The 13,563-nt window shown below is 36.1% G+C and overlaps 1 protein-coding gene across 2 annotated transcripts in view; it reads left to right on the top strand.

The window, feature by feature from the left end:
• Dpyd (dihydropyrimidine dehydrogenase) overlaps positions 1-13,563 on the top strand; it is an 830,055-nt gene that overhangs the window by 233,206 nt on the left and 583,286 nt on the right. For both annotated transcript variants that reach the window (XM_027395605.1, XM_027395606.2), the window contains exons 7-8: positions 636-717; positions 8,641-8,728. In XM_027395605.1, the coding sequence (XP_027251406.1) occupies positions 636-717; positions 8,641-8,728 (170 nt within the window). The remainder of the gene's footprint in view (positions 1-635; positions 718-8,640; positions 8,729-13,563) is intronic.

Raw genomic sequence — 13,563 nt, 5'->3', positions numbered from 1 at the left:
TAAAGCATAACTCACAATGACCACAAAAATATTTACAATATGTGTTCAGTAAGGAGTTAGTGTCTATAATATATAATGAACTCAATAGCAGGAAATCAAATTGTGTTATGTCTCATGTGCGGCCTTGTGAAAGTCTGTCAGATGAATGAAGTGGATCACCCAGAGAAATTCAAATCAAAACCTCAATGAGATGATCTGTCATATCTGTTTGAATGATCTTTAGCAAAATGAATAAAATGTGCAGAAAATGTGTAGGCTTAGACATATAAAATTTAGCTTTATGTTTACTGTGAATCAATTTTTACTCTGAGATTTTAATATCTTAAAAGAATAGGATCAGGCAAAGCAACTAAATAATCTGAAGGGATAGAATCGCTTTTAACTAATTTTATATGGCTTGTTTTATATTGGCTGTATCTTATGTTAGGTTCTACATTAGCTTTAGTGCATGGCACATATTACTGTGGAAGGGAAAACGTTGCTGTCTCTCTACTTGCTTATATGCAATGTAAATATTCACAAGAACCTATTTGTTCTTTTGATGCTGGTCAATATTAATACATCATGCCATTTTTTGTAGGGTGAAAAATTTTGCTCTAATTATCTTGTATCCTGCTTTTCTATTTTCATTTCAGCTCTTCTGAAATCCCTCAGTTCCGGCTGCCATATGATGTTGTGAATTTTGAGATTGAGCTCATGAAGGACCTTGGTGTAAAGGTGAATAGGAGGCCTAATAACATCTGTCTGTATATCGTAAAGAAAGAAAGGAGAAAGTTCCATGCTTGAGATTTACGGCCAGCACCGTGCATTTTAGGAATGAACAATTAAAAGCTATCTTAGGACTAGCAGAAAGATACTTCGCCTTGCTTAGGGCATTTGTCTGTCTGCTGTCTGAATGCCACTAGCCTGGAAAAGGGCAATCAATAGTTCTCATCTGGCACACCTGCATGTGATTAATTGTCTGTAAGAAACAAATTCCTGAATAGCTTTAGGGGTTCAGTGCAGCCAAGGGAAGGATTTGGTTTCTTTAATTGTGTTTTGTTCAGGCAAGTTGTGAGCTTTCAGAAACACTAGCATTTCAGCACTTGGATTGTAATTTCTTCCAGAAGTTTATTTTCTTTATGATGTGTATCATGCTATTCTTTTATGTCTGGATTTTCTCAACATAAGCAGTAAATTAATGAGGAGTATGACAACGGTCATGTTTTATTGTTTTGTTCAGTAAACATTGTGTTCTTCTTTTAAAGATAGACAAGATGCTGATATGGTATACTTCAAGAATATGATTTTAGATACCCCAATTTTCCATTATGGCTATTATTCTGTGACCTTACCTCTTCAACTGCACATATATCTGTTTTGTTTAAAATTTGGAATATTCCATAAAGCACATCTTATTAATAATGTAACAGAATTTGCAAAATTTCTGTCTCCAGATGGTATTTTGAAAAGCGACAAGAAAACTCTGCATGGATTTTGCTTTTACTTAGAAAACATAGAAGTTATCAATAACGGGAAGCAAAACACTGCTGTTGACTTTTTCACTTGTTTCTATTTATATATTATTTAATACGGTCAAATGATGAACTTTTAAACATAATTACCAAACAAATACACTCATCTCAAAAATGCAAAGTGAATAAAAATTAATAGGAAAATATCAAATTTTCTACTTGCTATTGAAAATGGATATTTTTCATACAATATATTTTGGTTATTTTTCCCTTCCCAAACTCCTTCCAGATCCTTACCACTTCCCTACCTACCCCAATCAACATGCCTTTTCTTTTTCATTAGACTATAAACAGACATTTAAAGAATAACAAAAATAAAACAAAGTAAGAGAACAAAATAAGATAAGATAAAAACAAAAAAGACAAACCAGAAAAGGACAAAATAAATGTGGAGCCATGAAAAAAAGAGCCAAAGTAAAAGCTCAAGAAATAGATATAAGTAGAAAGACAATCAGACATTCAGACATTCCAGAAATATTATAAAAATGGAAACCATTGTATATACTCAAAGAACCTGTAAGGTTAAAAACAACAACAACAACAAAAAGTCCAGTCAAAATTTATGAGACAATGATCTAGAAATGTCACTGAATATGTTTTGTGTTGATCATCTACTGCTAAGCATGGGACCTACTACTATAGCATGGCTATAGTAGTTTGTATACTTGATAGATTCCACTGTAGAAAACTAATTTAGGAGTGCCTGTCAATTAGAGATAGCTTCCTGGTTGGAGATTGGGACTCCTATCCACTTCTCCTCCCAGTGGAGTCACCTCAACTCACTCAGCTCTGTGCAGCTATGTGCATGCTGTCACATTCTCTATGAGTTCATAAGTGTGCCAGTCTTCCAGTGTTTAGAACTTGTTTCCTTGTTGTTCTCCATCTCTCCTGCTCTTAACCTTTTTGCTTCCTCATCTGAAGCATTTCATGAGCCCCAGGGGAAAGGATTTAATAGAGCCATCTGATTTAGGACTGAGTATTCCAAGGTCTCTCACACTCTGCAAATTGTCCGAAGGTGTGTCCAGAAAGGGAGGAAGCTTTTCTAATGACGAAGAAGCTAGACACTTCTCTGAATATAAAAAAATGTCATTAGGAATAATGATATTGCTATATTCCTTTAGCAGAACAGTCATATGTGGTTTTTGTCTAAGTCCCTGGCCTATGTAGTTTCAGGTTCTTTGCCACCTGAGCAATGTCAGACATTGTTTCCTCCTGACAGACTGGTCCTTAAGTCAAATCAGATATTAGTTGATTACTCCCACAAGCTTTTTGCTACTACTATACAGCCTGTTTTGCAGGGAAGGTACCATTTGAAATTGAAGGTTTTGTAGCTGTGTTGGTATTTAGCTGTCTCCTCCAGTAGTGCACAGAGTACCTTCCCATACAATGAACACTAGTCATTATGGGTAAAGGCTCTTCATAGGCACCAGCTCAACTTCTTCATGTTCCATGAGTTGTGTAAATGTTGTCTTCATGAATAGGCTTTTATCATCACTTTGTGTTTGTCTTTCTAAAATAGCCTACACATCACTTGTTCATGTCATTGCATTATTACTACATGTCACAAAGAAGATTTGGCTACTCTTGTCCTTATAGAGTTTACAATGTAAGAGTCATATATTTGTTTTGCATTGATTATTTTGGTTGCTTACAGTCTTTGGCAGCTTTACATAATAGTTTATAAAAATTACCTTTCAAGTGCTTTATAATTATTAATAATTGTATTGAGACTTTTAATAAGTTGTAAAATATGCATCTGACTGCAAAGGTCTTTTTAAAATTCTTCCCTCATATATTGAATCCCACCTGTTTTCCCACCCTCCACTCCTCCCAGTTCTCTCCCCTAATTCCCCTCTCCCCCAAATCCATTCCTCTTCCATTTCCCTTCAAAGAGAGCAGGCATCCCAGGGATACCAACCAAATATGGCATAGCTAGTTGCAATAAGACTAGGCATAAACTGTCTTACCAAAGCTGGATGAGGCAACACAGTAGAAGGAAAGTGGTCCCAAGAGCAGGCAAGAGAGTCAGAGATACTCCCCCATACAACCTCCCACTCTTAGGAGTCCTCCAAGAACAGAAAGCTAGGCAGCAATAACATAATGCAGAGGACCTAGCAAGATCCATGCAGTCTCTGTGATTGTTGATTCAGTCTCTAAAAGTCCATGTGAACTCTGCGTTTTGATAATGCAGGTCATGTTCTCCCAGTCTCCTTGACCATTAGGCTTCTACAATCCTTCATCCTCCTTTTCCTGTGGTTCCCTAAGTTGTGCCTTATGTTTGGATGTGGGTCTCTGCATCTCATCCCATCATTTTCTGAATGATGCCTCTCTGATACCCACCAGGATAGGCAACAATCTTTGAGTATATCAGAATATCATTAAGAATCATTTCATTGACTTTTTTAAAACTTGTGTTTGACTCTGAGTCTCTGATTCCTGGCCATCCAGGCAGTGTCTGACATGGGCTCCCTCTCATGGCATAGGATATTGGTTGGCCACTTGCACAAGTTCTTAGCCTCCATTGCCACAGCACATCTTGCAGGAAAGACAGGTGTTGTTCATAGCTTTTTGGCTGGGTTAATGTCCAAGAATCACCAGTGGATACTTCGCCTGGTTACCGAAGTTTTCCATTTCAGTCTCCATCTTCCCATTACTAGGAGTCCTCATTAGGGTCATCCCTGTAGGTCCCAGGAAGTTTCCACTGCACTAGGTTTCCATATTGCTCCCAAAGTGACTACCTATTCCAGTCTTCTATCACTGTTCTCTCTCACTCAGTTCCTTCCTCTTCCATCTGATCCCTCCTGTTCCCATCCTCTGTTAGGATAAATCTTTCCACCAAAAGCTGCCTGAGCCCCACCTCCACATGTGAGCTTTATGCCAGCTGCCCGCCTGAGTTAGGCCCAAATGAATACAGAGAGAGACTTGTATTAGTTACAAAGCTGGTTGGCCAATGACTAGGATTCTCATCTGTTAGCTCATCTCAATTATCATACATCTATATACTTTATGAGACTTATCTTATCGGACGCCTTATTGGCTTCCCTCCTTGCTGGTGAATCACAACCCGCCACTGGAGCAGGAACGGGAAAAGAGAGCAACACTTCCTTATTCCTCTTCTTAAATATGAGTCTCCTTGCTATGTCACTTCCTGCCTGGAACACCACTTCTCTACTACATTTCCCAGAATCCTCTCTTTGACTCCTAGTCCAGCCTAACTTGCTGTCTCATTGGCCAAGCAAGTACTTTATTTAACAATCAATAAGATAAACATACACAGAAGTATTTCCCCGATCATCTCCTCTTTTCTGTCTAAATAAAAAGAAGGGTAACTTATCTTTTATTATAACTGAAGAAAACTGTAACCATAACTATCTGTCTTCAACTCCATCAAAGACCACAGAAGGATACTATATATAAACTCTAGAATTGACAGAGGCATCTTGAGTCCACTGGCAAAATCTATTCTATTTCTCCTTCCCAGGGAGATGCAGTAATTCTCCCTTTTTGAGCTCTGGGTGTTACTTAGTCACTCTGTGTCTGTGAATTGTAACATGCTTATTCTTTACTTAACACTTAATATCCACTTGCAAGTGAGTACATTCCATGTTTGTCTTTCTGGTATGGATTATCTCACTCAGGATGATTTTTTCTCTAGTTCCATACATTTGACTGCAAATTTCATGATGTCAATTTTTTAACAACTGAGTAATAATCTATTGTATAAATGTACCACATTTTCTTTATTCTTTCCTCAGCTGAAGGACATGTAAGTTGTTTCCACTTTGTGGCTATTATCAATTAAACTGTTATGAACATAGTTGAGTGAGTGTCCTTATAGTAAGATGGAGTGTCCTTTGGGTATATGCCTATGAGTAGTATAGCTGGATATTGAGTTAGATCAATTCCCAATTTTCTTAGGATGCTCCATATTGATTTCCATAGTGGCTGTACAAGTTGCGAAGACTTTTTTAAAAGACAATGTTTCAGCAAGTTTACAAATTATTTTTAAAGTTGTCAAAGTTTCCCTAAATTAATTCCAGTACAGATTTTGCCAATATCTATTTTTTCTAGAAAAATTTTGTTAATACTGTTGAATTTATCAGCATAGATTTAGACATGGTCTTTCTGAGGTCAACAGAATTATCTCACCTATGTCTGTGACTAATTGCCTTCTCATTTCTAAACTTGTGTTTTCTTAACTTGATTTCTTAAACTATGCTTTGGTTTTCATGGTTAAATTATGTTTAAAAGAACTAGTTCTAAAATTTTTGTTTTCTTATTCATTAATAGCTGATTGGATCTTTACATATTTCCCCTTTTATTCTTATTTATTGTAAAATTCTTGCTAACACAGTAAATAGAGAATTCATGATAAATCAATGCTCTTAAATATCTTCATTATTAAACCTCTAAACTTCAAAGTAGTTAATTATACAACTCAAAGGTTAAAAACAAAAACTTTTCATGAACCTCTGGTAAAGAACAGTATCATCTTTTGCAATACATAGCAGAGAGTGCTGCTCTTAGCCATCTGTGCATACTAACTGTAGTCATTTTTCTTTCAGTTTGACCTAATAGAAACTTTATCTTTAGGAATGCAATGCCATCAAAACCCAAAGTACCTTTCAAAGTTTTGTGTGTCTTTCTCTGTGAGGTGAGATGCATCTCTCTGTCTTTCTGGGTGCAGGTACACCAGTTCATCTGTGATAATTGGGCTTCCTAAACTTCACTCAAGTGACTAGGTCCAGTCATAGGCTCATCTACCATCTTCTGTAGTTTCTGAACCTTGAATTCACCAGCATACTGACCATTTCATGGTTATGCTTCCCAATATGGATGACGTCTTCACAGAACATGTCACTGTGGGGTACTATAGGAAGTGAGAGCTCTTTGTAATACACATATTATTACTGAAGTTGACATATCTCAGAGGTGAATGGTAACCCTGTCTGGGTGTCAACTGTTTCTGACTCATTTTAGAAATGGGGTAGAGTAAGTCTTCAGTCACCAAGTCAATGGTCACCTTTAGGGGTTCCATGTTCATATTAGTCTACTTCAGCAATTATATCATGTCTGCCACAGAAATTGCAGCCAAGGCTACTCTCTATGTAGGCATATAATAGTTTATATTCATCCTGTGGGAACTATCTAAATTCACCAAGGGACAAACAATCTCAATTCAATGGAGATTTGATGGGTACAAGAACCATCTATCCCCATTCCACCAGAACACTGGGTATGATATGGTGCTAGAGAAATTCTCTCATTCAGGTTTCTGATATTTTCATGTAGACTTCCCATCTGTGATAGCTGTTTCGCCTCTTACTGCACAGACTAGAGATACAGTTGGGGATTACTTAACTGACAAGTGTAACAATTTCAATTATGTGTTTAGAGAGTAGGAAAATTCTCAGTGACAGGGTCAGTGTCTCTTATGGCTCACAGGGACCCAGACTTTAGTCAGGCTCCATTTTACCTTTCACATAGGTCCCTACTTTGTGTCTCCAGGTATCAATGTCAATAAATATCATGTGCTTAATCGTCCTTGAAATGTCTGATTATCCCTATTTCCCTGGTGCACAGTTGCCTAGTAAATGGCCATCATTCCCTATGGGAAAACTGGGTAATTATTGTAGTATTTATTTGCCAGGATACTGCAGAGTTCTACATAGGAGTGTGGTGTCTCCCTTGTTCCGCAGGTTTCCACCTGAAAATTGATTCATGGGTCAGAGAGATGGCTCGGGGGTTAATGACACTCACCATTAAACCTGACAACCTGAGTTCAATGACCAGGCCCCACATGGTAATGGAGCAAACTGACTCCTGCAAGTTGTCCTTTGTCTCTGTACCTGTGCTCTCCCCTAGTTGCCCTAAATAAATAGGCATAATGATATTTTTAGTTGAATCATGTTTGAGACCAACCAAAATATTGTGACTTGTAGTGACCCTCTGATTTGTTCGTATTAAATGAACAAATGGAAAACCTACCCTTGTAAAGACCAGTGAAATACCCTGCAGTTCCCCACTTTTGAATATAGCTAGAGTGAATCTTTACTATCTAAACTACAATATACATGCTAATCATATTTTCCTTATATTCTCACTTAACTTTTTGTATCGTTTGACTCTTTGGTCTCTCTCACTATTGTATTATTATATTCTTGTCTCAAATACTCAATGTAATGGTCTCAATATATACAAAGTTAGACTTTTTACTTACTTTAGTTTACATTTTTGCATTTCATTTTTAAGTTAGAATTATGGCATTTTGATACCTACTTACTTTGGGTGGATTTTGCCCATCTCTTTGCTATGCCCCCTCTATTTTCATGTCACATGTATTTTACTAGCCTCCCCCATTCTCTCTCTCTCTCTCTCTCTCTCTCTCTCTCTCTCTCTCTCTCTCTCTCTCTCTCTCTCTCTCACACACACACACACACACACACACACACACACAAAGTCACACAAAAAAACTTTCCCTCTTCTCATGGTTATGGAATCATATCTAATTTCTTGGCTTCCTCCCAAATTCACTCTCCCAGCATATATATGCAGTTGGATCCAAAGGTAAAAGTGAACATGCTATATTTGTCTTTTGAAGTCTGGGTTATCTTATTTAATATAATAGTTTTCAGGTATATATGTTTTTCTGTCATTTTCATATTTTTATCTTTCTTAAGGTTAAATAAAATCTCACTTTGGATATATATATATATATATATATATATATATATATATAATCACATTTTCATTATTCATTCGTCTTTTGATGGACATCTTGGCTTAGTCTATTTCCATGCTATTGTGAATATAGCAGCAATACACAAAGATTTACAAGTGTCTTTATGGCAGATATGTAATCCTCTGAGTATAGGATGAGAAAATAAATACTGGGTCATGAGGTTGTTCAATGTTTTTACTAACTTCATTATGAATATACTGGTTTTTCTACATTTATTCCACAATGAAAATATTGGTCTTCTAGTTGTTTACTAATTTCATTAAACAAACTTGTTCATTAAAACTTTTATAGTCATTTCTTTGACTTTATATGTTAAATATTAATTTTAATTAATCAACTGCTAAAACATGGAAAAAATATTGCTCAAAGTACTGTTTCTTACAGATAATTTGTGGTAAAAGCCTTTCCACGGATGGAATGACCCTTAGCACTTTGAAAGAAAATGGCTACCAAGCTGCTTTCATCGGGATAGGTGAGTGACTTATTTCTAAATATGTTTATTTAACTTTAATGTTTTTTCTGATTATATCCATTAGAAGGACTACCTTTAGACATTTCTCTAGTGGGAATCACATCTTCCTTGGACTGATACACCATAATGACTGGGTGCGCCTGTATCCTGTGCTTACAGCCTGGCTGTACTGATTCATGTTCATTGAGAACAATAATCAGCAAGAGATATTTGTTTTCCTAAGCCCCCCACTGTACTTGAAGCACCAGAACTGGGCTCTAAGGTGAAGAATGCCCTCCATGAAGTGATAGCTCAAAATATGGCTGGCTGCTGTAGCTTTCAATTGACTAATAGTGAAATGCAGAGTTGGCATTATTCTATATTCATTTTATAAAGTCCTCACATCTTTTGGAAAGTATCTCACAGATAGGGAATTTTCAAACTCTTTGCCTCCCACTTATTATTTATTGAGAGACCAGAGAAAACAAATAGTTGATTAAATTTCATCTTTGCATCAAGAGTTCTATTTTTCTTTCATATTCCATGTTGTACTCTGGAAAATTCTGAGATGTGACTGAGAATATTAAATTGGTAGTGTTTTAAGTACAACTCCATCCTTCTGTCTTTCAGTCCATATCCTTTTCAGTCTACAATCTTTGAATATCTGAGTTCTGTCTGCTGAGATGCAAACCTCCCTGTATCTTTCAGTGATGGCATGATGGCTAGTGCTCACCAAAACTTGGTGTAAAGATGGAGGTCTCATTGTTTGTAGAGTGCAATAACTATTAATACTTATTTACTAACCAATTTGTGCTCATTTGAATGCCTTATTCTTTTTACCAGAGCATGGGTACCACATCCGAGGGAAGTTCTGTCGCTAACTGTATTTAGATTTAAAAGTTATCACTGACAAGGAAGTAAATATGCTATCTCTCTGTAGTGTTGAACATTCTTTCAGATATTGTTAGTATTATTGTCCTCAGTACTTTTCCATATCATTTTCATTGGCTATCGTGACCAGTCTGTGCAATGGAAAGAGGATATTTGTTATTCTCCCTTGTTCTCCTTTCAAAGATATTTGAATTTAGACCTGCCTTTAAACATCATAATTTTACTGAGAAAGGACACATAGCACAGTATCTATAAAGTATATTCTATGGTCTCAGAAATATTGGATCTGTAAGGGCTTCTGCTTCTCTCTGTCTCTGGTAATTCACAAGTTCTTGTCCACAATAAGTGGAAATTAGAGAGGAATTACGTCTTGTGATGGTATCAAGTAGCACAAAGAAGTTTAAGTTTCCTACAGAAGTTAGACATAAAAGATACATTTTCACCGCTAGAGTACAACATCCTAGAACAAATACACCTATCTCTATGCACATTTTTATGAAGAATGTCTGTACTCAGGAAATAGGGGTCAAGAAAATAGCATTCATTGAAAGAGTTCCAAATTTAATACATAACAAATCTAGTATTAGAAAAATTTGGGATAATTAAGTGGTTAATAACATCTAGTGATTCTAGTAGTCACAAATATCTTCTGTTTGAAACAAGTCAAAAACTTTTCAGGTTTTATTTATAATTCTTTCTCTTAAGTTCCCTTACATTGTTAGTTTTTCATGGAGTCATGGGGTTCTAAAGACCACTCTCTGTTGGACCCTGCAGTATGTAAATGAAATAATACAATGTGCAGCCCTTCCATATTTATGTTGCACATTTTCGCATTGTAAAGCAAATCCTTTGACATTCTGTTGTGATGATATGAGGAATGTAACTATGTTCTATTTCAGTAATTTGTATGACTTATAAACAAGGAATTTTTATTTCATCAGGAAAAATGCTTCTGTTTATAGCAAACAAATAGCCACATCTTCTAGGAAAGACTTGACATCTCTTGACCATTTGGGCCTTTATGATCTTTCTATTGCCATATTACTAACTATCTGTTACTTGGAAAGCCTCACATCCTTGCTGTCCTTGCTTCTATAACATCATCAGCCTTCACTCACTTGTTTTATCTGGTTTTTCTCACTGAGTTTGAAAAAATAGGGAGAATGGCCCCTTTGTGATTTTTGGGATAGATATTTGGTTGTGTTAAGTACACAATAGAGACTGGAGTAGTGTTCAGTGTACACTCAAACATTGCATAGAACAGGGAAAACCATGCTCGATACAGCCCTTCCTTTCTTGGTCCATGGGTGATAACCTTGTCTGTGTTCACAGGCAGAACCTGTCCTCTTAGTTTTATGGTGGAGAAGTTATACATACCACTTCTTCTATCTCATTGTCTATAACTTAATCATAAAATATACTTAGCAGCAAAGGATGATAGGAAATGTGACCATAGGAAAATGGACATTAGGTTTATAATATCCTAGAGACACAGAGGAAAGAGGTACAGAGTGCTTCTGTCACAATGGGCATTTTCCTTGGTGTTTGATGTTCGAGACTCACCAGTCACCTAACCATTAATATTAGTACCTTGGGCTTCATTATTAGCTACATCAGTAATTTAATAAGAAAACAGAAACAATTAATCGCACACGTGTGTGTGTGTGTGTGTGTGTGTGTGTGTGTGTGTGTGTGTGTGTGTGTGTGTAAAATGTCATATAATTCTCCAGGATTTAAAGCTAATATCTTTCTTTATTACTTATCAAAAGAAAAATATTTTATTAGATATCTTTGTCAGGATACTTCATTAAGCATATTGAATTAATAAAAATGTATTCCCATGGTTGCTCATGTAGGACACAAACAGAATCTACTAAGGTATGTATCCCACTGCATGCATATTTTTATGAATATCAGAGTTACAGCCCTTACCCATGAATGACTAAGCACCTTCTAACTACTGGGATCAGAACTTGTGTTTATTCACATTAGACAACTTGTGGTTGAAGGCTCTAAAGTTTTGATATTTTTACTTAAATAAAAGTACTCACACAGTGTGGTGCTGTCACTGCTCAGAATAGGAGAAGGCCTTCTCTTTACAGTTTTTTCAAAATATTGATTAGCTCTCTTTGTTCATTGAAATCAATATAACAGAGTCTATCCATTGTTCTTTTTTGTTTTAAGAAAAAGCAAAAAAGTAAATTCCAAAGATAGTTAATATATTAAAAAGTACCAATGTTGTGTTATATACACATATGGGGTGTTCTTTGTGGAAACATTGTTACATGTGTCTATTTTGTTGTGTGTGTTTGAACACACATATTATTTTGTGTAGAAAATGCATTTAATGTGGCTTAATAGTCAAAATTTGATAACCATAGTTGTTCATTGTAAAGATTCTATTTCAAATAGTTTATCTAATACCTACCAATAATTGGGAGGTAGAGGCAGGTGGATCTCTTTAAGTTTGAGGGTAGCCGAGTCTAAAGAGCAAGTTCCAGGACAGGTTCTGAAACTACACAGAGAAACCCTGTCTAAAGAGACGAAAAAATAAAAAGTAGTATATGAATAAAGCAAAGACCAAATGACAATGTTGTCCCATGGTCAGTGCTAAAGTTTAAAACAGCAAAGAGATCTAAATTTGGTGGCATGTTTAGGTTTAAATTGAGTAAGGAAAATGTCATGTGATTCAAATAGAACAACCTCATCACAGAATATGAGGGCTGGACTAAGCATGAGGATTATTTACATTTTGAAGGTGAGTCCCTTCTATATCCAGCCATAGGAATGGTGTTTCTAGATGTCTAAGGATCTGGACACACGCTCTTTGCATTGTTCATTTTCCTGGTTATCCATCTTCTAATAGTTCACACACACTTACAAAATGTAGTGGTGCTAAATAAAAGTTTAGCAACATGTGAGAGAAGAAACATTGCCTGAGACACCCTCCCCTCAGATCACTGATATAACTTTAAGTATATAGCTGATAAGTGATTTCATATCATTTTTGAAATTTCAGGGAAGGAAAAGCTCTGCAGGGCTATTCTCCATGACCATCATTATAGGCGATCAGGCATAGTGTGAGCAGACAGATATTGTAGGGATGATCTGTTCCTGTGTTTATCCAGAAGAGAGTTTTGAGTACCTTATTGTGAGCATCACTCCCATTACTTATTACTACTGGATCCTTGCTACAGGAACCTTCCTGCCTGGTCCCTTTGGCTATGCTGTCAACATGTCAGAGTCAAGGGGTCTGATTGTGCTACCATTAAGCTTCCTAATACCTTCCTATTTCCATGTGAGTAAAGGAGATTACAGGACTAATGTAGTCTGTGCTGTGTTTGAGGCCTTGGCTATGCCTTCTACTGCCATCAATAAATAAATCAACAAATAGCCCTAAAAGTATCTAGGACATAGTAAGAACTCTATAAGTATTACTTTAGTATTGAGTTTTATTGAAACCATTTTAACAATTTACCAAAATTAAATTGGATTAATTTAAAACATTGGTGATTTTTATGTATTCCAGCACAAATAAAACCTATGATGGTACATTGTCACTTTTTATATGGTTGGTATTACTATTGGAATGAAATGAAAAAATAAAAAGAGCTTCATTAACAGTAGTGGTATTGCCACCTCCCACTATAACATTAATAGAACTCGAGGCCCTACCCAAAATATAATCCAATCTGTTAATTCTTGGAGGTGGGTCTTTAAGGAAAATAGAGTTAAGTTTAAGAAAAGCAGAACAATAACATAGTACTCCAAAAGGGAGGTCTAACAGCAACCAACAACTGACCCCTAATCATGGAAAATCAATTTTATAGGAAAAATGAAAATAAGCTAGCCAATGTTATACTTCAAGATGATAAGTCTTTTCTAGTCCCAAGACCGAAAGTGAACATATTCTGAGGACACCCATCCACATCGTAACATTCCACTTAAGGCTGTTGTACATGAAC

Source organism: Cricetulus griseus (genome assembly GCF_003668045.3).
Source record: "Cricetulus griseus strain 17A/GY chromosome 1 unlocalized genomic scaffold, alternate assembly CriGri-PICRH-1.0 chr1_0, whole genome shotgun sequence".
NCBI lineage: Eukaryota > Metazoa > Chordata > Mammalia > Rodentia > Cricetidae > Cricetulus > Cricetulus griseus.
The sequence above is the reverse complement of the archived record's forward strand: the minus strand, read 5'-3'. Positions and strand labels throughout refer to the sequence as shown.